The following is a 27,945-nucleotide window of genomic DNA, read 5'->3' as shown; positions in this document are numbered from 1 at the left end:
CACAATCACTTAGTATGAAAGAAACACTCTATACATACACACTAAAGAAATACAATGAACTTGATATAAAGTTGCAAATAAATACATATCCTCCTTAATGAAGAGTCGGTGCATTACCGTGCATTACGCGCGGCGAAGGTATTTCTGACGCTCCAAAGGATCACATGTCCCAATCAGACGTTGCAATTGGGTATGAGTGTGCGCGTGCGTTGAATGCCCGTCCCGAAAGTGTCTGTCACCGAGTGTGTCGCGGCGTATTTCTCGAATTACTTATGCGGCGCAGCATCTACAGGACGTATCAACGCCGACCTCTTCAACTTCCGTTCAAAACACGAACTCTGTCAATTCCCTGTCGCGTTTATAAAAAATTGACAGTCACTTTAGCATACGCCAAAGAGGGTGAAGGCGAAAGCCTGCGCGTTCAAGAGACATGCATTAAATTACTTGACATTCTCATTCCAATCCGCTATTGCTTGTTATTATACTTTTCTCCCACCAAAGGTCGTGGGTTCGAGTACCTTCATTAACTTCGTGTTAATTATCTGTGCCTTTTTTATGCGTCGTTAACGGCAAGGATGTGGCAGCGATGCGGAAGACGACGACGACGGATGCGGCAGCAGTGGCACGAGCGCTCCGATTAACTGTGCCTTTCTTTTGGCATGATTAGCGGCATCGATGGGGCAGCGATGTGGAAGCAGACGACGACGAAGGCGCAAACTGTAGCACGAGAGCTCCGATTAAGTGTGTCTTTTTAGGTATGATAAGCGGTATCCACGTGGCAGCGATGTGGAAGAAGACGACGACGAACGGCGCGAGCAGTGGCACGAGCGCTCTGATTTTGTGTACCTCACAACGCGACCTTGAAACATGGAGATCTAAGGCTTTCACCTTCAAGCAATTGCAATTCTAACTTCTTCACAATGAAGTTATAATTTAGGGCGAACTTTCGCTTGCTGATAAACTACTCTCCATCGATGTTATAATGTAAGTTCGCGTGTACTTTTGTTCCTGAGTTCATCTTTGTTGTTATTTGGCCATGTACGCCTATCATACGTTATTTACTTAGATTACCGCCAATTACACCTTTGTAAATGGTCCCACAATTAGCCATTGGCTATGGGGACATACAGTGCGTGCAAACATTTGGTATTGAATTTCTGAACTATTTGAAATAAAAAATAAAATGCACGACACCAGTGAGCGCTTTCGAGCCATTCCATGGCTCCCGCATTGCGTAAAAAATCTACGGAAGCGTGACGAGAAAGTGGTCTCGTCGAAACATCTTGCTTTTCGGTGAAAGCGGTTCAGCCAAAAAGAGTTCACCGGCGGTGAACGTAAAGCGGGCTTCACCGCACCGACGTTTCTCTCGCCAGGAAGCGGCGTCTTTCTCGCGGCTTGTGACCTTCTTTTGACTCCGGTGAGAGCAGAGGGAGGCAGTAAGAGAGGAGGGCTCCGTCAGCGCGACGCTCGGGAAAAGGGAGTGCGGAGGAGAGGTTTTTTTCCCCTCCTCCTCGACCACACCGCGCGCTCAGCCGCAAGGGTTAAAGAAAGAGTGCGCGCCGTTCGGTCGGTTCGGCGTTTGTGTCAGCGCCGTCGACGAAACGGGCGCAGTCGGTCTGGCGTGAGTGTAGCCGGCGAGTCGTGCTAGGGCCGACGACGCGCTGCCAAAACACCACGCCGGTACAGTTTGCCGACGACGACCGGCCGCGTTGGTGAACCTGACCCTTCCACCGCCTCGACGACGGTCGCGCAAGCCGATGCATGATTGATCACCGACTGATGGGTCGTGACAGCATCATCTAGTTGCGGCAACGCGCTACCGCGATGTCCGCTGATGCATCCTGCGGTCTCTGTCACTGCCCGTCGTGTTTTGTCGCCGTGCGAGCGTTCGCGTTTCGCTGGCCGACGGCAGCGCACAGTGACTAGAAGTCGCCCCGACGAAACCAAAGGACGCGTCTCAAGCAGAAGTTGGCGATTACCTTCGAAGTGGCTGCCGGGACTCCGCTCCGCATCCTCTCTGACCGTGGTTTCGCTTCACCGCGTAGCACCTTCCGCCTCGCTTCTGCCGGGGGACCGGAAATTTACTCTTTTATTTTTTTTTTCGGCGACGAAAGCAAGGATTTGATGGCTCGCTGTTCGAGTGTGATTGGTTCGTGAAAGTGTGACTGAGAGTGTGATTGCAGGCGGCGCCCGATCGGCGACGTCGCCCAGACTGCGCGATGAGGTTGTGCGCGTGTGTGATTGACGTGCTCCTGACGTTCCTCGCCGCGTCTCTGCTGGGTGCGCGACCGGCGTCTTCCGTCAGCGCGGGAAAGCCGAACGCTCAGGCGCCGCAGGTGAGCTGCTGTAACTCGCTTTCTCTCTCTTCCTATTCCACTGAGTCGTCATTTGAAAGTTACACGAATTCACAGTAGATGCCAGCAGATATCTATGACGCCGGTCACGCCTCACCGTACAATAATCGAGAACAAAAAGAAAAGAAATACGCGGGCCGCAAAATCAAAAGAAAGATAGGGAGGGTAACCAGAGGATATGTCCAGTTGGCTACCCTGTACAGAGGAAGGGAAAATGAGGTACGGAATATGAGAGAGCAAAATAGTGAATAAGGTAAGTATGAAAACAAAAGACAACATGTACGCCGCCAAACAGTCTGTCAACGCGCCGCGTTGTCACACTCAGTGTCAGACATAGAAACATTCAAGGACACACAGTGCTTGGTGTCACATAATCCAAATTCGTTGCACAATCCGGCCTCTTCTAAGTAGCTCAGTGGCGCCTGTAGGGCCGCTACTACGGCTATAATATCATTTCACGTACACACATACGTAGGATACATTCCCGCATATCCTAGAATCGCAAGGCGCGATAATTTTGAACGCTGCACGAGCACAGCTCCAATAAACGCCGGTCCCTTCGAACACAAGTGCGTACGAAACAAATAATTACAGATGTTGCAATGCAAGCTTCAAACATGTAACACAATCACGTTGTCGTTACATCGCTACTAAACGTACTAATACTCTGTTTCCTTTCGCAGTGTCACTGTTCGTATAGTTTAATCTTCGTGCCAGTGCGGCGACAATGCAATCCTACTGTGCTTGGAAACAAAGAAAGCAAAACAAAACGAGAACTCCGTTTGCTCGTTCGTAACCTTATCGAACGCTTTAAAGTCGTTTTGTTCAGCATCTCAGCCGAGGACTCTGCGCGTGTGGCGTGGTGTCATCGCACTTTATCTGCGTTTGGATGCGTAATGATCTTGACCTTAGGGCAACTGATGTTTACAACTAGGAATAACACCTGCAACGACCATGAGTGAATGTTGTTCTGTTGCGAAGATTAGATAGCAGGCTTAGTGTCGGGCCCGAAGAAAGCTTAGGCTTATCCTAAAGGCTAGGACATGCCAGCGGAATGCGCTTTGTTTGAAGTGTGACAAACACCCGCAACTGTTTATTGCACTTACTTTCCACCGTCTCACTATAGCGTTTACAGCTGCCGATAACGACTGACATATCCATTAAACGAAATCACCTGACCGTCACAGTATCGGGTCTTTGTACTTTGTACGAAAAAATAATCATCCGACACGCTGTTTATTTCTTTTATATTTCTTTTTGTCAAGGCTGTATTCCTGTCTTCTCAAAGTTGTCTCTAACTTAGATAGTTTCATCTTCTTTACCTTTCGACGCATGATGCAAAGATGTGGTCCTATGCATGCTACCGTAATCTGGTTGCATAACATGTGCAGATGTCTGCAGACTTGTGGCTGTATAGGTCTAGTGTTGCGGCTGTGTGCTGCAAAACAAACAGTCACGTGAGAGCCGTTGCTGGATTCAACGAAACGCATCGAAGAGTTTGCTGCTTGCGTCTCCTCTGAGCGGCAGTGGACTTTCAGACACAGCATCTGCTCCAGTAATCGTTTCGTTTGCTTCACAGCACAACGCTTTGAAGCATACGTGGTGCATTTTATTCGCGGACATTATAACTTATCCTGTCTTCACTGCTTCTTATGTCTGCCAGTATATATCGCTGTTAAGCGGTCTAGTTGGTTACTGGATTGTTTATTCATGATACCAGCGCCAAATTAAATGGGATCGCAAACGCTGGACTGCAATCGAAATCGAAAAACAATCGAAAAACAACATGATTATTTACCGCGGCACGCATGCGCGGTAATAATTTTGCGTTTACCTCGCCAATAATTATGCGGTTTGTTGTACGGTTCGTCGGTTGCGCGGTTTCAGTATAGATAATTTGCGGGCGCCCGTGTCCCCTCGTGGTGTCCAGTTTCATTCTGCGTTGGCACTTCAGCACGTATCACAAAATCTCGTGCCTGTTTCTGCACCTGCCATATTGCTGCCTCATAGATTACTCGCATCGGCGTTATAACATTTGGGCACGGTTTCCTGCGCGCTTATATATATCCAATATTCAAGACTTCACTTGAAAAAAAAAACGAGCAATAAGCTTAAAGCTAAGCGCTATAGATAAAAGTGTGCACTCCAATATAGAATGTGACTTGGATGTAAGAGGAGACGAATATCTTCAAACACTTTCTAACACCGCTGAGCTCAGGCACACGTTGTTTCTCCGAACCTCTTGCTTGCCGATTATTGTAGCCACGAAGCAACGTGACGCGTGCAGTCTCAGAAGGGTTTGGGTGCGAGCTAGTTGGTACGGATCATACATATTTAAAACAGCGCCGAAAAACACGTACAAGGGAGGAGACAAGACGAGCGCTGTCATTTGTCAATGTCTTGTCAATGTTATTGACGCATGCGCAGCAGCAGGAGTTGACCGATGACGACTCTCCTTCCCTTTCTTCTTTTACTCTCTTTATGCCCGTTGCGAATTGTACATATTTGCGCAGGCTTCAATAAAGGTGTTGTTGGCAGACAGCGCTTGTCCTGTGTCCTTCCTTGTCCGTGTATTTTGGCGATGTTTCTCTCATTCCGCATTCCGCATCATTCCGCATCGGAATGGCCGACAACGCTCTCTGCAATGCCTGTCTTTGCGAGGAGACGCTGGAACATATTCTGTGCGGCTGTCCTGAATTTCCTGTTCAGCGACAGTCCCTGGCATCCGTTCTCGCGCAGCTTGACACTAGACCATTGTCCCTCGACACGATTTTCACATGCCGCCGACAGAAGACATCGCAGGTTAAGGCGCCGAAGGGACTACTTCGGGTTTTGAAAGAGACGGGATTGGACAAGCGGTTGTGACAGTGATGTCACGTACCATGCCAGATTTATGGACTCCAACGGACGATGTGTGTGTGCTGTGCTATGTGCTCTCTCTCTCTCTCTCTCCCTTCCCTATCTTTCATCGCCCCATCCCTCTCCCATGTGTAGGGTAGCAAACCGGTTAAGCAAAAGTGGTTAACCTCCCTGCCTTTCCTTCTCCACTTTTTCCTTCCTTCCTTCCTTCCTTCCTTCCTTCCTTCCTTCCTTCCTTCCTTCCTTCCTTGGCGCTGTTTTAAATAGGAAATTTCCGTGCGGCTCTTTTACACGGCCACGCTGCGGTCTCTCGGTCGCAACGACGCTCTGAACGACCTTTCGTCGCCAGCTTACGCAGTGCGGCGCACTGGAAGTCGCACTCGAGCGCTTTCCGCAGCGGTCGCGGGGGGCGCGCGCCGGCTTCCTTGCGAGTCGCGACGCGATACATATCGGAACGCGCATTGCGCGCGCGACTCGCGGCCTGCGTGACGCACGCACAGCGAACGCTGTTAAACAACGCCGCCGCTCTTGAAACGCTCCGGTCCCGCCTCCGGCGGCGTCGGTCGCGGGTCACAGACGAACGGGCGCAATTCGCCGCACGCCAGAGCATGCCCGCTCCGGTGCGGTGCGCACCGCTCGAACGAGACGCGCGGTGAACGGCGCGAGATATGCGTGCGAGTCGAGGTGCCGCAGTTTCCGGCGTACGCTGGAAGTTCGTGTATATGTGTTTCGTTCGAGCTATATATATATATCTGAGCGAGCACGGACTTTAGAGAGAAGGAAACATAGCAGAAGACAGTAGAGATCGATTAGCGCAAGCTCTTGGGCCAGTTGGTACATGATGAAGTTGAAAAAGGGGGTACCAGCGAAACACAAAGGACGCGCACACAAGGAAAAGGTGTTAGACACGGACAGACGCTGGACTGGATCGCAAACGCTGGACTGCAATCGAAATCGTAAAACTATCAAAAAACAACATGATTAATTACCGCGGCACGCATGCGCGGTAATAATTTTGCGTTTACCGCGCCAATAGTTATGCGGTCTGTAGTACGGTTCGACGGTTGTATGGTTTCAGTAGATAATTTGCAGGCGTCCGTGTCCCCTCGTGTCCGTCCGTCAGTCCGTCCGTCCGTGTCTAACACCTTTTTCTTATGTGCGCGTCCTTCGCATTTCGCTGGTACTCCCTTTTTCAAGTAGAGATCGAGCTTTATTTTAGGGGACGCAAGCGGCTTGCGTGCGCCAGAACTAGAGACGACGGCACTGCGCATGCGCAGACGCCTATGTCTGGATCTGCGCATGCGCAGTAACGTCGCCCCTAGTTCTTGCGTACGCAAGCCGCTTGCGTCCCCTAAAATAAAGCTCTCTAATGACGCAAACGAGAATATGTACATGTCCTCGATTCTCAATGTAGAATTCCGGGACTGCACACCGGGTTACGAAGTACGGCGCAGTGGAAGGCTGCGGATTAATTTTGGCCACTTGAGGCACAGACAACCGGTCCTGTGTTTATTTGCAATTTCATGTGGCTCCTCTTCCTTTTTATTTTGATTTTTTCTTGTACTATTCACTTCAGGTTTCACAGCCGGCACAATTCGATACTGACAGCCTCCACATAGATGGTTTAAGTTCCCAGGAGTGCTATTCTCACCTTAACAGGCCCAGGGTGGGTCTAGGAAACACTGGCTTCGATACTTCAAAAAAATACAGTGACCTCGCTCAGATTGTAATTTTCTGGCGCGCAAATTACCCCAACGGAATGATCTCCACAATATAGAATACAATTTATTGACAGGAAAGACAGAGAAGTCGACCTGAGCTAGTGCGCTCTAGTCTGCTACTCTGCACAGGGGAAGAGGGAAGGGGAGTGAAAGTACTGGGATGGATGATGACGATAAGAGAAGTGGTGAGTGCTTATGTACATGAGACAGTTGCCTTGCTAGAAATGCTCGTCGAGCTTTGTGTCCACAAAAGATATTCACTCCTTATGGGACAGAGTTTTATCGAACGCCCTCAGTGTTGCGCGAAATGTACAGTGCGTGCCAAATGGTAACCGAAAAATACGGTACACGCGCGTGCGCAGGCAATGGTGCACGGCTGGCTGAGAATAAATGTTTTCCATTGGCGGTCACCGGCCGTGTCAGGCAAGGTTCTGCGGCGGGCAAGCCAGGCGCTGCTCTTGCCGTCGAAATAAGCAACAGCGGTGGAGAGAGGCTAGCCGAGATTGAACGAAGGTTGGGCGCTGCTGTCATCGATCAGGAAAAGTGAGAGCAATGAAGAATCTCGATGTATGAAAGGCGCATTCCGAACCATCGGCTTCAACGGCAATTATGATTTGAATACCAGCCGGACGTTTCTTTCGATGTCGGAACCACCTGTGTATAAGCACCGTGAGCGCCTTCCACACTTACAGCACTGCAGACCACATAGCCTAGCCTTCGGAGAAAGCACAGACATAGCACGTTCACCCTGTGCAGGGTAGCCTACCACTCAGCCCGGTTAACCCCCCTGTCTTTCCCTTATGACTTCTCTCTCTCTCTCATGTATATATATATATATATATATATATATATATATATATATATATATATATATATATATATATATATATATATATATATATATATATATATATATATATATATATATATATATATATATATATATATATATATATATATATGGGGCGTTTCTTCAAAGTTCAGCAGGCAGAAAAGAGACGACGAACTTTTAGGGAGGCTTATTTACTAAACGTTTTCGGCTGGTGGACCCGCCTTCGTAAGAGTACAGTAATGCATGAACAACACATACACAGCTTTGTATGTGTTGTTCATGCATTACGGTACTCTGATGAAGGCTGGTCCACCAGCCGAAAACGTTTAGTAAATAAGTCTTCCTAAAAGTTCGTCGTCGCTTTCCTGCATATATATATATATATATATATATATATATATATATATATATATATATATATATATGTGCACACAGCAAGGTAGCAGCTGCAGAGACGCTGGCGCATCCCCCAGCCAACCCCGCGACCACTCTAGACAAGCGTGATTCAAACTGCACGACGAACAACAACACGCGGAAAATAGAAAATATACATGCACCTGGTACACATCCTATATATACAATGTGCAGTCAACTAACTAAATGCGATAGCGCGAGTGCGCGGCCTTGGGAGCATTCTGCACTGTGTTTTCGTTTGGCTGGAAAGCTTCGGTCAGATTATAGCGACAGCAGGTGTTTGTCCGTTTATTAATTGCGTGTTTTTGCTTTACGTCTAACGCGGGTTGATTTCAGTGCTTTGCAAAACACAGCAAAGGTCAAAAGGCCGCATTATCGCGTCACATTCTCTGAAGCCTACGCATTCCGCGAACAAAGTCTATAACCGCGCGTTCCGGTGACATGAAACGCTTTGCAACTATACGCACCAAAAACAGATGGCGCCATTTCTAAAACTGGCATATCAAAGTGTCTGAAGCCAACATAAATATTGTATTTGTTTACAGATTATGTAACATCATTAGCCAGTACATGGGAATCTTGGAAAATTCCTATTCGCAAATTATTGGCACATTTGAGGGCGACATAGAGTACATCAAATTTGTTCAAGGTATATAACTGAAGCTACAGGAGAACGTTTAAAAGAAATTGTTATGCCTGTTTTAATTTCACTGTTACAGATTTGTAAAGATTGTGGTTCAGCTTTCCTAACGTCCCTTGGCTTTTCTATCTCTGGCAATTTATGCAAAGAAATTATAGGAGCCTGAATGCGAAATCTTGTTCGATTAGTTTACAGAGATACAGACGAATGGCATATAGGTTAGTCGGGCGTTACCTAACTTAACTCTCGCTTTTAAGTGTAACAATTTTATCGTTCAGTTCAGCGGTTGCCTCTATAGAGAAAGCGCACCTGCATTTTGCGTGCGTCTTAATGGCGAGCGTAACATCAAAGCACTCCTCTTCACACTAACTCGTGCAGCTTTCTCGGTATAATATGTCATCCTGAAGACCTTAGCCGTGTCGTCCGTGTACTCTTTAGTACGAAATTGCCTCCAGACATGTCCAACGACACTTGCGCATATATATATATATATATATATATATATATATATATATATATATATATATATATATATATATATATATATATATATATATATATATATATATATATATATATATATATATATATATACCTGCGCGCGTGCTCAAAACGTAAAAGCCTCCGAGCACGCTCTACACGTGCTACTGAGGAGCTTCACACAAGTCGCGGGGGGAAAAAACGAAAACTGGCGCAAGCGAAATCTCGCGAACGACACATTTCCGGGAAAGAGTATAGAAACTCATCAAGGATTCCACACACCGCTCGACGTAGACGCGCCAACCGGCCGCACCTTGGTGGGCAGTTAACCCGCTTTTCTGTGCCGTCCCCAGCCCATTTTTGAAGTTTCTGCAGCTGAGCTTCTTAGGATTCTCGCGTTGCACAACACCGATGCGTGCTTGGGTGTCTTTCATTTTCCGTTTGGGAATCTTTCGCGCACAGACGGCTCTTCTTTCCTGAGCTATGTGGACCACACACGCAGGAAGATGGAAACGTTCTTCGCTTGATGACCTTTATCGTGTCTTTCGTCCGTGCTGATTGGCTGACTTAGCCTGTCGTGCCGAGGAAAAAACGCCAGCAGATTGTACACACCGCACTTCCTGAAGTGTGCGCTCACAAGATGTGCTCGCATCGTAATTATACGATCGGAAGTTGATTCGAACAATCTGAACGTATGTGCAGAGACTCAACTTTTCTTTCCATCCGGCATGTCCCGTAGATAACAGCGGCTAAACGCAGCTGTAGGAAGCCTATGCTTGTTACTATGGCGGGCAGTGATTTCCTGGTCCCATTGGAGAATGGTTTTGAAAGTCAATGAGATGCCGAATTCGGTGACTGCTATTGGAAACGGACACTGCTGTGAAATGCCGACTTCGAGATTAATGTTAACGAGAAAAAAAAAGAAAATCTAGGGTTTTGCGTGCCAGAACCTCGATATGATTATGAGGCACGTAATAATGGTGGATTCCGGATTAATTTCGACCGCCTGCAGGGTCTAAATAAACGAGCGTATTTGCATTTCGTCCCCATCGAAATGCGGCCGCTGCGACCTAGAGCGTCGCCGTACAACGCCATAGTCACTACTGTATTGCGGCGGGTGAGATCAATGTTCGTTTATTTGTTTATTCTGGTATATAGAAATTACAGTGTAAACAAAAGTGTGAACGAACTGTGGTATATACGCTGATATATAGCTGTAGTATATACGCTGATATACGTGCTCACGCCTTTTACTGATGTTGCAAGGTGGACCAGTTGGTTTCTGGAACTGTGAACCATGTTACCATGTAGATCTGCTGAGGAAAAACATTCGTGGGGTCAATGAATGAATGAATGAATGAATGAATGAATGAATGAATGAATGAATGAATGAATGAATGAAGTTTAAAAAACATCAAAAGTGGGAAGCGTGGACACACAGTGAAAATACTGTTAGGCGGATGAACGGGCAAAACAATGGATCAATACCAAGGAGGGAATTATAAGGGAACAATGCAAATGAAGCTTAGAACGACAGAAAGCTTAGCTAGTTGGTAAGGATTCATAATGCAAAAGAGAGGTGATGCGTGCAGACAGGACACAAGAGTTGAGACGCCCCGCGTTCGTGTTGTCCACTTCTCTTTCTCTTGTGTCCTGCCTGCACGCCTCACCTCTTTTTTGCATTATGAATGCAAATGATCGAGCAAATAATCGAATGAGTCAATTAAAGACAGATGAAAGGAGGAAATAAGCAACCACAAAGGGGAAGCACGCTGCAAGCTCTTTGACATTATCGGAAAGAAAAGAGAAAAAGGTAACTCTTTTCGAATGAAGTTTAATCCCCCACCCCCTTCTTTTTCTTTTCTGACCTTAAAGCACCCGGAGTTCATCTACCCCCACGGCGAGAACCACAGGCACGCTATGAAACAAAGCGTCCCGTTATTTCTGTATTCGCCCCCCCCCCCCCCGCTTTATACGGCCAAGGCGAAATTCAGTCAAGGGCAACGCGAGCGGCGGGCCAGGCGAGATATGGTTTTGTTTAATGAGCCGTGACAGAAAGCGCAGGTCATTTCCTGCAACCGTTCGGTCGCCGCCGCTGGCAGCGCAGAGGAAGAAAGAACTGGTTGCGGTCGGCAAGCCAGCGTTCGGTTTCGTGAAGGACCTCCCCGATGCATGCAAGCCGAGAACGACGCTCTTGGCGTCGTTTCAGTGGAGCCCCGTCGTCTCGCGAAAGAACTGTGCAGCAGCGAGAAAGGTACAGGAAGTGCGGTGACTGATTTTAGGCGAACTGCTTCGAAACACAACCCGCCGTGGTTGCTCAGTGGCTATGGTGTTGGGCTGCTGAGCACGAGGTCGCGGGATCGAATCCCGGCCGCGGCGGCCGCATTTCGATGGGGGCGAAATGCGAAAACACTCGTGTACTTGGATTTAGGTGCACGTTAGAGAACCCCAGGTGGTTAAAATTTTCGGAGTCATCCACTACGGCGTGCCTCATAATCAGAAAGTGGTTTTGGCACGTAAAACCCCATAATTTGTTTTGTTTCGAAACGCGAACTCACGCGCGCACACACGCACACACACGCACACACACACACAGAAAATGGCAGCGCATCCATCTTTAGGAGATGATTAGCGACATCAATGCATTCATATTTAAAACAGTGCCAAAAAAACACGGACAAGGGAGGACACAGGACGAGCGCTGACTGCCAACAACACTTTATTGGAGCCAGCGCAAATATATACAATTCGCAACGGGCATAAAGAGAGTGAAAAAAGAAGGGGAAGGCGAGCCATCGTCGGTCAACTCCTGCTACGCATGCGTCAATAACATTAAACAATATAAAAGTGACCATAACGTGGTGGACACAGGCCAAACTGATTAACTTCTAAGGAACTTAAGTTTTTTATCACAAAGTGCTATGGAAGGGGAACTAACACAGGTGGCTCCTAATTGACAAATTGAATATGCCTAAATGATTTCTCTTGCCATCTGATTGCTGTACCTTTTCGACACACGTGTGTCGTCAAGGGCTGGTGAACAGCCACACTTTGCACAATGAATAGCCAGATTACTGCCAGTCTTAATCTTGACACAGTGCGCATGCTCACGCAAACATTCATTGATACAACGTCCTGTTTGCCCTATGTAAGTGCAGCCGCAAGAGGTGGGAATATTTTTTTTTCTTTTAATGGGATTTTACGTGCCAAAACCACTTTCTGATTATGAGGCACGCCGTAGTGGAGGACTCCGGAAATTTCGACCACCTGGGGTTCTTTAACGTGCACCTAAATCTAAGCACACGGGTGTTTCCGCATTTCGGAGGTGGGAATGGAATGTACTACATTGGTACTGCAATCTATAGGCTTGGCGACATGTTGCTTATTGTACAGTCCATGTGTTCTCCGGCTTTCGTTGACTTTTTTGCACATCCTTCCCAACTTGTCAGACGCAGTAAACACGACCTTTACACCGGCCCGGCCTGCGGCTTTCTTGATGCGATGGGACACTCCATGTATATACGGAATCGCAACAATCTTGGTTAAGTCATCGCCCGCTTCGTGCTATTTCTTGGCGGAACGAGCCTCTTGCAATATTGCAAGAGGCTCAGCAGTGACGACCGGTCATCTTCAGAAAACTTAACACCAACTCCTTTCCACATCCTATGCTCCTAAACAGAGTGCATTGGGGATGTGACGGCACCGACGTACAGCCCATCAAGGAACTCACTGTCGAGAAGTGGGAGGCTCGGCTGGGGCCAGCCCCGAACCTTAGGACTAGGCGAGCCTGGTGCACAGGACGCGGCGGACGGTCAGGGTCCAAGGTGTCCTGGTCTGAGGATGGCGCCCGCCAATATAGGGTGAATACGTCGCCTGCTCTTTCGATAAAGTTTATTGCTACTACTGCACTCAAAACTATACACAGAAAGCTGAAACTGCAGCATAGCGCCTCTTATATAGGCAGCGCCGGTTCCCCTCTCAAGCGTTCGAGAACGCAGCAAGGTTTTGTACGCTTCTGGACGACGGAAGCCTGCTCTACCTTCCGTAGCGCTGCACGGTATTGACCAGTATTGGCCAACCAGAGCTCTTCCTTCTTCTCCATAGGCGTTGGCCGCCCGCTTTATCGCTCGCGACGCGGAAACGGCGAAAGCTACCGAGAACTCCTCGTCTGCGCGTAATTGTATGCATGCCCGCCTTATTACCGGCGGCGGCGGCGGCGGCGGTCGACTTGGTCGAAGGTGAGCCGGAACGGACCGACTCCGATCTGAGTGTGCATTCGGTTTACACCGAGGGGGCCCACGTGCGCTGACCGCTTACGCAACCCTTCGTCTGCTTAGCCTCGTCGCCGTTGAGTTACGAGCGTCGGAGGAATTTGAATGCTTGCGTCCGTTGGCGGCTTTCTCGCTCCCTATATATATTCACAGATCTAGTTGTTTCTCTTTTCTCTTCTCGTCCGAGGCACGAAATGAATTAAGAAAATCTTTATGTGACACAACGTAGCGCTTTATGAATTCTGGAAGTCACTTTACGCCATTGGGCGGCTGCGACGTTTATGCAGATTTTCTCTAGTCACGTTCAGCCCCGAAAAATTTATGCGAAGCCGGTTTCTTTCAGCTTTTTTTTCTGTTTCTGTTTCCACATTCGGCTTCATGATATACGCGTATTGTCTTTCCCTTTATCGTTTTCTTTAATTTATCTACCTTCTTCTATTCACTCGACGTTCTCTTATATTATTTTCGTTTCTGTCCTTAATTCCGTTACCAGCTTTTTTTCTTTCTTTCTTTCTTTCTTTCTTTCTTTCTTTCTTTCTTTCTTTCTTTCTTTCTTTCTTTCTAGAAAAAACTAATCACTGTCATTAGCAAGGCAAGCGCGGCGCCAGATCCCTCGTTCTCTAGAGCCCGATTTTATTAGAGCGGACAAATCTAAGCATCTTTTCTTACTGCGGAATCTGGCCGATCCAAACTATAGACAAGCCAGATTCCTGTTCTGTGACGCTTAAGAAGCTTGTATTTAATTTTGTTTATTAATACGATAAAAAGTTATCTCTTGGCGCACGAATGCGGTGCCGGATACTCGTTTCTTATGAGGATCTACAGATTCCCCCCCCCCCCCCCTTTTTTTTTCACACAGGGTGCTATACACTCTGGTGTATATGTAACATATACATAAAAAGTATATACTGTACTTACATGAGAAACATACACTGTAAATATCGTTACGCGTAGAGCTCTGAAAACTAATAGGAAGGACGAACCGTGTCCCATAGTTAGGAAAGAAGAAGGGCAGAGTAAAATAATGAACAATGATAGGGACGTAATGTTCCACTGCCTCTTACAAAGTTCTAGTCCACTGTTGTGAAGTCTTGGTAAGGACACATAAAATAGATATGCGCTATATATGTACACAATATGCACTCTGCTGCATAGCATCATAAACAACCCAACATTACACGGAAAGTGTTTTATATCCGTTGTTAGTTGCGTCTGCAGTACTTTTCCATCTTCTTATATATTGTTTATTTTTGTAGCACCCTTCCCGATAGCACCTTTACGACGTTTGTATGCGGTGATGTGCATCTTTCCTCTCTTTATTTTTTTTTGTCGCTTATGTATGTCTTTCTCTTGGTGCATTTTCTTTGTGTCTATCCGCGCGTATGGAGAACCGCTTATCAAGGTTACTTAAGGTAGACCTTCAGCGGCGGCGTCGGGCGGTTTGCCGTCTGGCCTAGAGTGCGGCTTTTCTCCCTCACCCGTACGACGACTCGGATGCGAAGCCGTCTGCTCGTCCTTCGACTGTTATCGCCGATTAGCGAAAGTAAAACGGGGTTCACCGCGGGCGATTAGGATCTGACCACGTCGAGCAAAGATGGCGCCGACACGCTTTCTGCGGCAGAATGGTTTCGCGCGTTTGCACAGCTCGCTGCTGCCGGGAGATAACTCGGGACCCTGACCTCCGAGGTTTTACACCTGCGGTCGTCTGCTCGGCGGTTTTTGCGTCGCGTTGCCACAGAAGTCATTTTTCTCGTCAGAACCGTCAGAACCGATCCTGGAAAAAAAATAATAAAGACGCTATTCGCCGAAGGCGGTCACAGATACATGGCGTACGACGCGATTTCTATAGAAGAACTATGAGATTACTAATCCGAAGGAGACAGAAGTTCGCGGGGAGATGGAGGCTTGAAGTGATCGACAGTGGTCTACACCGCATTGCGGACGGGGGAGAGCGAACTGCGCGTGCGTAAAACGTTGCCAAGAAAAGCAGTCGCAGCAGTGATGAAGACAAGCTCCCCCCTCGTTGAAACGTTGGCTCCAAACGACATTGCTTGTCCAGTTATTGTTGATCTGCGACTGCAAGAATCAGCTGACTTTTAAAGAAGACATTTAAGAAGAGAGAAATAAAGGTAATCACTGAATCTAATATATATATATATATATATATATATATATATATATATATATATATATATATATATATATATATATATATATATATATATATATATATATATATAGAGAGAGAGAGAGAGAGAGAGAGAGAGAGAGAGAGAGAGATAATATCTGAGGAAGTTAAGTTAGCTTGTCGAGTGCGAGGCCTAGTATTCTATACTCAAGGTGAGATGGTGAGAGATGAAAGAAAGGGATTGAGGAAAACGAAGCGCGCGCACATACACACACTAACGCATACATGCGCGCAAAATGCACTCGCACAAAAGTGAGTTGCAAAGTTCATTAAGGCCTGCGTAACGCGGAAATGCTATAAGCGCTTTAATGGGGTGCAGCTGGTTCACCGTCGTGTACATATAGTGTTGACTGCATCTGTGAGGACAGGTCAAAATATGGTAAAGAACGAATAAAATACGAAGTACCTCCATTACTATAAACCGCTTATACGATCTCGGATAATTGGACCTTACATAAACTATAGACGTATTCAAGTCCATCCTGATCGATACGAAATGATATGGAGTTGGTGCAGCTAGTAAAATGTTTTTTGCTTATCTTTTTATACTACGAAACTTTTCTGTGCCACGTTCAATTGTGGTATAGAAACGCTTTGTTCTGTTTCGCGTTATGTATTACAAGTCCATGTTTCGTTCTTGCTCACAAAGTTTTGCGTCTGTTGGTAACATACTGCCGTTTATGTCTCTTTTTTTTTTCGCTATGTGAAAGGTAGCGTATCTTCTTTAGAATGTTTAGAGGTGCAATATTCTGTAGTTGTTGGAATTGTGTTCACTGGCTTGCATGCCAGACTGTAATAGGAGCGGATACCTTTTGTCAAGCTGTGTAGCCTTCAGTTCCTGCTTCCGCGCCTTTATGCGGGCAAGACAAATAAAACTTTAATTCAAATACAGTGAGCAACTACATTAGAAGTTCACTGCAGGTTTAAAGGGATAACACAGATTTTTTTATGACATAGACTACACCGGCACACTTGGCAAGTTATATCATGAACTAGCGTGTAATACTGACACGAAGGTTTCTAACCAACCATTGGACTCCCGCCGAAAGATAGTTCTCCTAGTCTTTCTTCACAAATAGGACGTGTGTCCTTTCTTCACAAGGACGTGTGTCCTGACAGAGGCTCTTCTTGCTCCCGTTGACGTTCGGCATACAAGTACATTTTAGCATTGATATATGTATGCTTACATGCATTGTGCGCACATTTCATGACATACTTTCTTCGTACAGGTTGCACGATAAAAATAATTCACGTGAATTATACATCTGACAGAGTTGAAAAGCAACACAAAGCGATACATATACAATAATCACTTTTCTTTCTACCAGGGTTATAGTACAGGGTGCATAAGAGCTGGTCGTCATTATGCAGAACCGAGTCGCCCGAGGCATGACCTCCAAGGTCTTCATTTTGGATGAGCACACTTATCAGTTTGACTGTCGGCGCGATCGTCGTTTTATCGCGCCCTCGTGCCGACCAACAAATTAACAGCGCGGGCAATGCAGACGTCTTTCATTCTTACTGGCGGAAGGAGAAAGGGTGAGTTTCGGAGAGGGGAATAATGTTCGGGTTAGTGCGGCACGCGCGTACACGTCTACACGTAGCTCGTAAAAAACAAGCGTAACGACAGGAAACGTTTGAAGAGGCGCGGAGCGCAAGGCGGACTGTACGTGCGAGAAAGAATCGATGCACGCCGCCCAAGTGGGCGTCAGTGGGCGAGTCTTCAAGTGACGTCATCAAGTGGTATACGAAAATGGTCAAGCGCCGGAGATCGAGAGACCCACCCGTGAGTCAGCAACGTGGTACAAGACATGGTGGCTGTTTAAAGGCGAAAGAAAGAGAAACGTAATAATAACAGCGCTATAGAAAATTGCTTCTTCGGAGAATTGCGTCGGATTCGACGCAGTGGTTTAAATTCAACGAAATGGCGAACTATGGATTCAACCCGGCCGACACAAGAGTATAGTTGGCGGTTGCAGTTATGAACACGGCGAAATGCGTCTCAAATGGAAGGAAAATATATAACTAACTGAGACAGCGTCGAGATAAAGATGATCATTAGAAAACTGCCATTTTATGACTGAGCCTTGTTAAATGTGTGGACCGTCGGAAGCCCCGGCTACTACGCCAGCTACAAGCTATAAACTGCTTCAGCATCTCTAACTGTACTTGCCTCGTACAACCTAGCCTATTATTTTCTTTCTTTATTATTTTTTGGGGGGCACTGAATGCCTTATTTTTAATTAAACGCCCCCTGTCGTCATTCAGCTGTCTTCGGCGCTGTCTCGGAATTCGCTCATTTTGGCCGCTTTCGTACAGCCTGTTGAAGACCGCAATCACTTTCGCAAGTGAATGAGGAGGAAGCGGAGAGATAAGAAAGGTATAGGGTGGTCAACAAGACACGCGTCCGGTTTGCCACCCTGCGCAGGGGGAAGAAGGCTAACTGATGAAAAGACAGAAAGCGGAGAGAAAGGAGCATTAGTGGCGCGAACACGCTCAGTTGCCCATCACGCATATAGTATCACCGGTCAGAGATGCCAGTGAATTCTATAAACTGTGGCAACCCCTGCGAAGCTTTGTAAGCGTGCGACACGAAGGGCTATAGTTCAACAAATCTTTGTCTCGGAATGTCGTCTACAAGCGAAATGCTGCGCACGCGCAAGAGGTCAATTCCGAGTGTTCAACTCACCGCGTGGGAACGCGAAGGACTGTAAAAACATTCCGGGAAAAGTACGTGCTTAATGAGGTGGCGTCACTCGAGGACTGGGTCCGACCACGGGCTGACATCAAAGAGACGTTTAACTCACTATGGAACTTCGCATGTGAAGAGAGTCACACTTGGCCCGACCGCCAATTCCCCATGTATATATGTGTATGTGCATACATATGTGTTTATATATTGCATCTGTGCTGCCGTGTGCCCAACCCTCCCGCCATAAGAGGGAAAGAGAATTGAGCATTCCACCTTAAAGGCAAATGGAATAACCAATTCCCCAAATCTGCCTCGAGCCATCACTTCAATATATTGTTCTCTCTTCATATTGAAGATTCCGCGCACTACATGTTTTGACCAAGTCCGTCCCTCGTATACTGGGGGGTACGGTGGTGTATCATCACTACAATATAATCTTAATGAAGTTAATGATCTTGCGGTATATAGGACAAAATGTGAAACCAGAGGGCCACTTGGCAAAAAGTCAACGTGCGTGTAAAAAAAAAAAACTGTATGAGCCGAGCCACGCGTGTTTCACGAATTCGAACACCACATGCAGCAGTATTCTACAGCGTGCGGGATGGAATAGTTAGAGAGTGGATAGTTTATTGGACAAAGAAAGAAAGAAAGAAAGAAAGAAAGAAAGAAAGAAAGAAAGAAAGAAAGAAAGAAAGAAAGAAAGAAAGAAAGAAAGAAAGAAAGAAAGAATCACGCTATGACCATCTCGGCTTCCGTAGGAGTGACTGCGCATTGCGTATAGAAAACGCCACTGGACCATCCGAGTAAATGTGTGCTTTGGCGCGGCTTTTGCGCGAAAGAAGTCGACGGTGGGGGGTCCTCACGGCGTTCTCTCTTCGTGACCGACCTTTTCACGAATTGGGGTGGGGAGAATGACTGGGAGCGTGCAGCAGCGGCAGAGATGGTGGTTATAAGGCGCTTAGGAAAGGAGATCGCACTCGTTGAATTCGTGCGAGCTCCAAGTTCTTCGCGTTTCCTGGTCCTTTTCAATTCGGAAGCGGTTGCCCCTTTGCTTTCTTCCCCCGTCTTTATTAACATGTTTTGTTGTTTGCCTTTTCACTCCATGGCGGCAGCACCGATTCTTTCTCTCTCGGAACTGTCCATCTCAAGAAAGGCGTATACACCGTTTGTCAGCAACGTTCGCGTGTTCAGGTGGTTACTGCATCACGCGGCAAAAATAAATAAATAAATAAAATGTATGAATCGCGTGCTCCACAATGATTCTAGGCCACTTCCACCTCTTTCGCGCGTCCTCTCTCACTCGTCATTGAAAGCTATGACCGCTAAACCCACCAAGCTCCTTTGCGTAGACGAACGAAAAGCGAACGCTTGCACGTCGCAAGTTCTCGTATTCCCTCGAATAATAGTGGCACCCATACCCAAAAACATGCACCCTGAATACAATAAAGCAAGGCGAAAAGCACGTGTACAACATATTAGAACAATGTATGAAAATAATCCCAGGTACAACACAATATACACAGACGCAGCCGCGTATTCGAACGTGCACTCGAACGCCAGTGATGCCCAAATGAACATCAGGAGGTACGCAGTGGCAATCATCGACACGAAAGCACGGCAACAATTTACAGCTTCCGTTAGGGCAGGTACTCCCGCGGCTGCCGAAACTTTCGCCGTGGCAATGGCCCTCGCTCACGCGGAACGCACGCAAAAGAGCGTCACCATAATAACAGATTCACAAGAAGCATGTCGCCTTTTTCTCAAGGGCCACGTGACCAAACCATGTCACTCAATAATACCGACGAAATTCGCCCATCATCACCGGATCCTATGGTGTCCAGGTCATACAGGCCTTGAGGGGAACGAACTGGCCGATTCGCTAGCCCGAGGTATTATTAACCGGGCCGACTCGACTGGGACGGTCCCAGGTAGCCACTGTAATGACCCCAATCCAACGAATGCCCGGGAGATTCTCGCTCATCAGCGTGCAACTAGAAAAAAGTACCCTCCCCCTCATCCACAACTCAGTGGAGAGGAAGCCGCCAGCTGGCGCAAAATTCAGACTGGGGTATTCCCCCACCTTAAATTACAGAATGCCATGTTCCCCACTCGCTACAGGCCTGACTGCCCGTGGTGCGGAGGCATACCAACACTACAACACATTACTTGGGATTGTGAATCACACCCGTTTGATAAAATACACCACACAATGGAGCAATGGGAGGCACAGCTAACCGGCTCAGACCTGGCGGGACAACAGTCCTTCATACGACAGGTCAAGCGGGCGGCCGAGGCCAGCGGGGCCTTGGACTAAAGGGTCTCCGACCACTGCACGTAAATCGTTTATAAATAAAAGTTTCTCTCTCTCTCTCTCTCTCGTATTCCTGCAAACAACTCAGCGACAGTCACCGTGTTGAGACTCGTGTCGCGTGCAACCTCACTTCCAAATTTAAACGGGAAAGTAAAATAAGTCGTGCTTTAACAATACGCGGCCTAGTGTATCATTTCCGACAGGCTCAATTTAACACCCTCAAACACTGATTTAAGCGCGGAAAAGTTAACGTAAAAGCCCGTAGCAGTCTCTTTTTTCTACTTCTTGATATGCTTGAGCCCTAAATTCAGTTATGGGTAGTTCAGGAAACCAATTAGTAATTACTTAATTATCATAATAATAATTTTTACTCAGTACATATTTTTTATTGCTATTATACGGACGTTCGAGGCGCAAAAACGCGTTGGCGCCTTCGTCGTGTTATCCCGCTGGACTGAGGGCTCCGTCATCCTACCTACGTTTCCTGCAGTAAAGTGTCTTCTCTCTCTCTCTCTCTCTGTCTCTCTCTCTCTCTCTCTAGACTGCGCATGCGCGGCTTGCACGTGGATGTTTAGAGTATCTCCAGAGACATGGAGTGCGTTTGGCTACAGAAAACGACGAAGCGCAGTCGACGCCGCGTCGAATGCGCTTCGTCACACAGCGCTCACAGCGCACACAGCAGCTAAGCGTTCCCGCTTAGCTGCTGTGTGCATGCACTGCTCTGAGCGGAGCGGATCGTAAACGTCAAGATGACGTCATCTAATATTTCCCTGGGCGCTGACCACGTGACGCCGACTAACGACGACGCTTCCCCGTCGGCCTCACCTCGTGCACCGTCGCTGCGCGACTCCTGCAACGCCACCTGCCGACGCTCCCCATCGCGACAGCGTTGTGGGACTCCTGGTAGCTGCCAGGGCGCTGTTCCTTCTGCACAGCAGGAGTTGTCTTGCGTGCTGTGTCGCGCCGACATGTCGTGCCCGCGTACAGTTAGAACACTGTCCGAGGAGTTCAAACACAGCGCTAAAGCTCGGCATCGCTGTCAATGCTCTGTCCCTTAAGCGAAACCGCCTTTTCATTTTTTTGTACGAATAACTGCCCATGGCCAAAAAAATAAAGGCGAGGCGAACAAGTTGTTCTATAGCTTGCCTTATCGTGGAATGGTGCTTGGGCTTTTGGGGGGTTAACCATGCTTAAGGCACACGCCCAACTATATAGCAGATGGGAAGCGTCACCTTGCTGCGCAGATCTAAGTAACCTTCATTTCTCTATTCCAATCAGATTCCTCGGACACAACGCCATGTGCTCTCAACGTCATGCGCTTTACTCTGTTCTCGACAGTATACCTACGAATCCGTGGACGTGCCGTCATCTGTTGCAGAGTACGCGCGCACGCGCGCCCTTCAAACCGGGCAGCTTCCAGATATGACTGCACCGTTTTAGCGCAACGGAATCGAGGCTGGCGTTGCACTGTCTGAATCAGATGCGGCTCGGCGGCGGCGCGCACTCTTGCGAGTCTATATTATGCGCGGTCGCTTTATCTTTTGCACGCGTGACGTTTGATCTCGCGAAGTAGAGCGGCTGTTTGGGGCGTGAGGTCGAAGCAGACGCGCTGCGCGCGCGCGCGTGCTTCTTTTATGCGTACTGCACGCATAACCACATTGTTCGGCGAATGTACGGCGGCGGAAGGCAAGCCGGGGGCCGTAATTCGTTCCTCCGTGTGCCCGTAGTTAAAGGAAGGTTCTGCAGGGTTTCACGAAGGTTACGTTTGTTTTGGAGCATTGAAGAACTAACTATTCCGATACGCGATGTCCTCGGAATGTGCGGACCGTCCTCCCCCCCTTCCACAGGTTCACAAAAATATGTAAATGATCCCTTTTTCCCCCACTAGGAGGTCAGTGGAACGCGTCGTTCCTTTTCTATTGTTTTCTCGTTGCCGACGAGGAGATCATCCAGCATAAAACTGCTTTTTCATTGCCCACCGTCGCGGTACACGCCATCAATACTTGGCCATAAAAAACGGAGTTACGACACTTCGATACATTTCGGAGCTACTTGCGCGCTTCGCGCGTTTATTCGTTCTCGTGGAAAATCGGCGCAACCAAGGTCAGAGTGTAGACGCATCCTTGCGCCGACGTGCATGTCAACTGTCGTAATTGCCTCCATGTCGTCCTTCTGTCGAGAACAATTGTGGCGGGTTCGACTCCCCGACCGCAGTGGCCGCATTCAGATGGTCCGAATGCAAAATCGCGTGTCTGTTAAGATATCGGTGCTCTAGCGAAGAACCTTGAGGCGACGGTCAAAGTTAACCCTGAGTTCCTCCACCCTCGTGTCCTCCAGAGCCAAACCGAGGCTTTGGGATATTGAACTCGCTCAACGGATCACTCTACATGCAGCTGTCTTGGGGACCGCAAGAGTTGAAAAAAAAAAGAAGAAAAGCTATACATTTCTGCAACCTGGGCATGCAGACTGGTATCCGGATTTCTATTCTGCACTACGTAGACTATGCGAATAACCTAACGTTACGTGGTTTTATTAGCTATGGATAACAAAATGCTTGGAAATTCAACATTTTCCAAGGTCCCGTAAACGTTTCAAGCCGACTGCACACAGCACATGAACGGAGCTTGCTGTGATGCCGTTTGCAGTACTCTCCCCGTCTCATGTAACACCATCTCGAAAGCGTCGTTGTCTATTGGCTCTATTGACTCATTCGTCGTAAAGCGGGCGTTAAAAATGATTTGAGGCAGTACAATGATCAGTTCGATATTCGCATTCTACACTCTATAACCGAACATCAACATATAAGCATGTCGTGGACTTCACCGTTCCTTTCACTACCCTGTCCTTACGCTTCCTTCCTCTTCCGCAAACACAGTTATCTGCATTGCTATTGTCCAAAGACCGCGTGAGCACTGTGGCCATGCACTGCATTGCACGCACGCAAGGAACAGAGAGGGAAAACTTGACGTGTGAAGAAGACTGCATTGTCGTATCGCAGATGCACTACCCGAACAAGCACAAGCTTTCCTCTCAACGTCCCTTAACCGTTCTCTACAGCAACCTATACGAACTCTCACGTTCTCAGCACGAACACGTTCCGAGGGCGCTGCGGCTCCAAACACGCGTTAAGTAACACCCAGATTCCTCTCAAAGTGCGTTCCCGTTTGCATTATGTCCCCTCACGCGCTTCTTCTGCCTTCAAGAAGCGTGTCTTCAAGAGTGTTTGGGTTAAACACCCGTGGAAGACTATAGAAATGGAGTGGACACGCGCACCGGACAATAAAGCGTACACCGCGCGCGGTGTTGCGCGACACAAAGCGGCCCGCATGCGCAGCATGGGGTCGGAGGCGGCAGCGGCGATCAACGGAACCGTCTTCCACCTCGACGACAGCACGCGCAACTCTGGCACGCGAACGCGAAAAAGAGAAAAAAGAGAAACATCCAAAGCTGCATCAGCGCGGGAGGGGGCGAGAGGCAGAGCAAAAAGAATGTTGCCGCACGAAAGATCGAGGCTTATGGACCAAGGCGGTCGCCGCGCGGTGCCTCCTCGTCACGGGGGCGACGAAAGGTGCGCAGCGTGACCGCTGCTGCGCCGGACGCGCTGCAAAGCAGCTCCGTCGACCGCGGCGGTCGCGTGCATTGCGTTAATTCTCTCCTTTAGCGCGTGCGCAAACGCCCGCTGCGCGGGCTTTGGCCGGCGCATATATCATCAGCTCGCGCGCCACTGCGTATACTTCTCGAGCCGAGGTGCGCGCAGTGTGGACCCGGCTCGTGTGACCACGCCTCGCGACTGCGTGTGTGTCAGGGAGGAGAGAGTGCGTTTTAAGACAGAAAGCCCTCGCAAGCCCGCGCAAGCCCGTGTGCGTTTGATGCCCGCACAGCATTGGTTGTAGGGCGTATATTACACGAACTCGCGCTTGCTCGCCTGCAATCTGGAGCGGGCCAGCCTGTTTGCTTACGCGCTGCGCTCGCACCATAGGGGGTGGTGCTGTTTCGAACAATCGCGGACATTTTATGGGCGTGCGCACAACCTATACCCCTATCGGCCGAATTCTGCTCCGCGCGCTTATCTACGCGGAAAGTTGTTGCTGCTGCTGCCGCTGCGAGACAGAACGAGACATACAGTTCGCGCTGTTTCCTTAATGCAGATGTAAGGACGTGCAAGTCGGGTGCATGGGTGTCTCGTTCTCTATGGATACACATCGAAGCGTTGGCGTGTGGCTTTGTACTTGTATTTGTCGAGCGCGTTGTCGCCGCAAATCTAAATGGAAGCGAAGTACGTTGCGCTAAGTAAAGCACGGGACGAGACTTCGCGCGGTCTTGACGGGCACCTCTTTGTCGTGGCGGCCGATAAGGCTCCTGTGCCGGAAGAATCGCTCGAAGGCTGATCGAACCGACATTGAAGGCCGCAGCTATATAAGCGACATCGTGCGCACTGCTGATGTTCACGGCGGCTGTGTGATATTCCGTATGCATTGGAAAATCTAAGTCCTCTTCTGAGTTGAACTTGTTGCTGGGCGAGTTGGTTGAGATCTAATGAATACATTGCTGCGCTAACAGGAAAATAAAGACTCAGGAGGGTAAGTTAGAAACGATAGGTTCAGCGCTCTATCTATCGTCTCTTACTTGTCCTCCTAAGTTTTTTTTAAATTTTCCTGTTAGCGCAACAATGTATTCATTGTGTCAATGCGTCATTTGATGCGGGCGATATTCCCTACGTTGATAAACCGTAGGTCGATCAATCATACTACCCGGATGTGTCATCACGATTGAATGATCTTAGCAATTTGGGCGAGTTGATCGAGTTTTGTGATGGAAATTCAGCATTATGTAGGTCGTTAAATCAAAGTACTACAGGTACAAGCACTAGTGCCTGTAATTATTCAGCCGATGAGGCCCCCGTTACACCTACATTGCGGTAACATGGTAAACTGTTATTGTACCATTATATCACCACTATAAGGTACGAAATTGGGTTTCAATAGGCAGGAACTCAACATGAATTTTATGTCGTTTCATTCCCGGGCTGCAAAGTTGCAGGAATTCTAATGCCGATTCCATTCACATTTTGTTGACGTTCAGTGTGTTCTTGACGCAGCTCGACGTCGTAAAGCACGGTTCAGGAAGCCTTTTGTGCAGCACGTTTACCTGTGGATTAGCAGTCTAGACAAAGACGCCTCGCACGGGGCAGCGATTCCTCCAGGACCAGCGGAGGTTTCCCGTCCCGGCGCGAAGTTCCTCCCCAAGCGGATGTTTTCGCGATTCGACCCGAACCCGTTGCACCCGGCGGTTCCAGGAACCCACTACCGAACCGCGACGTCTCTGCTCGTTAGCTACAAAGAACGCCTTAACCGCTGGGACCGTCCCAGCGGTTGTTATCTCGTACCTTCAGCTGCGAGCCCTCTCGTTTCTCGTGGTATGCACGTTACACGTCGCGCGTCATTAGCACGGTAACCTCGGGAATCAGATGAAAATCCCGCCGCAAGGCACAGCGGCCCACGTGCCGTGAGAGGTCTCACCGCAGACGCCCGATGACGTGCACGCGACCTCGAGGACGTACGCCAACAGGGCGACGCATCGGTTCATTACCCCACGATGTACCGTCGAGGTCGCGACGGCTGTCCGCGGAGATTAAGGAGTGAATGAGAACCCGGCTGCGCTCGCGTGCAGCCGGTCTGCCTAAAAAATGCGTGCACCGTTTCGGAAGCCTGAGGCGTGCAGAACTGGAGGTTTGCTATATAGTGCGAAGCCGAAGCTCGTGCCTGCGAATTTTCGCGTACAAGAAATCTATATCTTTTTGTAATACCCCTCATTGAATGTTATTTATTCGTTTCATTTTTTATTTGATTAATTCACACTGTTTACATTAGTGTTACGATTTCACCATGTCTACTAAATATTCTAATAATTCTATATTGACCCAGCCTCACCCTCTATGCTGTGCCCTCTCTGATGGCCGTTAGGGTTTTTTTCGAAAAAAAAAAGAAAGGTCTCTAAAGTAATAAAATTGGCTTATATAAAACGCTCTTTTGTGTCGTCGTCGTCGTCGTCGTCGTTGTTGTTGTTGTTGCTGTGGTTGAGAAAGAACGGGTAGTACGGTCAGGTTCGCGTCCCGCAGTAATGACGCAATCCTCAATATTACTGCACGACGTTTCGCGCGTGAAGAACCGTCCGTCTCTGTACTTGTGCACAGATGGCGTGTGCGGAACGAAAACGCACTGCGTGGAAACAATGTGCATTGGGGCACGCACGCTGCCCCGATTGGCTGCACATAGACTCCAGCATCTATCCACCACGCTGCACCGTATTAGCGACGCCAAGTGCAGAGAGCGTTCGTCTTCTTCGTGGGCGCAAAAAAAAAAAAACCCGCGGACATTCGCATATTTCATTTTGTTCCGAGAAGGCAACGCACACCCGCGGGACGGCGACCGCGCGGTTGATAGAACGCCAGTCGACGGGCAGCGAGCAACGCGTCAGACGCGGCGAGGAGTAAAGACCGCGACGGGCGACGAATGTTTCTCGCCTGAAAAATGACCCTCGAGGCATTGGCCCGGTCCTCCGCCGCTTGCTTACTTAAACCCCCCCTCTGTGTCACCTCTTCGCAGATCGTATCCAGGATCGGAAGCTTTCGCTGTGTCGTGCTTCGCGTCCGTCGCTATATAGTATACGCACCACTGGCCCAGGGGCGACGCCTCGCGGGCTGATGACCGGGTAACAAGTATACGCGCGGGCACTGGCACTAGAGATATCGCGGTTGCCGACATATTGCGCACATCGAGAACAGTGCCATGCGCGAGTTGAAGAACGCCTTGGAAACTATGATGGTTAATCTTTTCTTACTGCACCTAAAGTTTTCAAAAAGAGATGGCCTGCATGCTGAGGGCTTAATTGTCCCGTGAGAAACAGGGGGAAAAAAGTGTGCAGAAGCTATCGACGACGATTGTCAATGAAAGCGAATAGCTAGAACGAATGACATGACATGACAAGAACTTTAAGTCTCGAGGGACTGAAATCTTGGGGAGCCAAAACCGAAGGCTCCCGAAGATAAAGTCGGTGGCTCCGCCCACCATGGGACCGGGAGATGAAGTCCCGCCGCAATGTCACGGGCCCTCTGGACAGCCTGGTGTTGAATGTGGAGATTGCTGCTCTTGAGAGATTCCTGCCATTGTTATTTCGCGATGAA

The 27,945-nt window shown here is 48.4% G+C and overlaps 2 protein-coding genes across 2 annotated transcripts in view; one reads left to right on the top strand and one right to left on the bottom strand.

Annotated features, from left to right (window-relative positions):
- Nucleotides 1–27,945, bottom strand: part of JMJD6 (Bifunctional arginine demethylase and lysyl-hydroxylase PSR) — a 190,407-nt gene that overhangs the window by 59,809 nt on the left and 102,653 nt on the right. The gene's annotated exons all lie outside the window — the stretch shown is intronic.
- LOC135903642 (A disintegrin and metalloproteinase with thrombospondin motifs 18-like) overlaps nucleotides 1,550–27,945 on the top strand; it is a 144,138-nt gene continuing 117,742 nt past the window's right edge. The window contains exon 1 of the mRNA XM_065433952.2: nucleotides 1,550–2,336. Coding sequence (XP_065290024.1) covers nucleotides 2,220–2,336 — 117 coding nt within the window. The 5' untranslated portion in view covers nucleotides 1,550–2,219. The remainder of the gene's footprint in view (nucleotides 2,337–27,945) is intronic.

The sequence above is a fragment of the Dermacentor albipictus genome, chromosome 9 (assembly GCF_038994185.2).
Source record: "Dermacentor albipictus isolate Rhodes 1998 colony chromosome 9, USDA_Dalb.pri_finalv2, whole genome shotgun sequence".
Lineage (NCBI taxonomy): Eukaryota > Metazoa > Arthropoda > Arachnida > Ixodida > Ixodidae > Dermacentor > Dermacentor albipictus.
The sequence above is the reverse complement of the archived record's forward strand: the minus strand, read 5'-3'. Positions and strand labels throughout refer to the sequence as shown.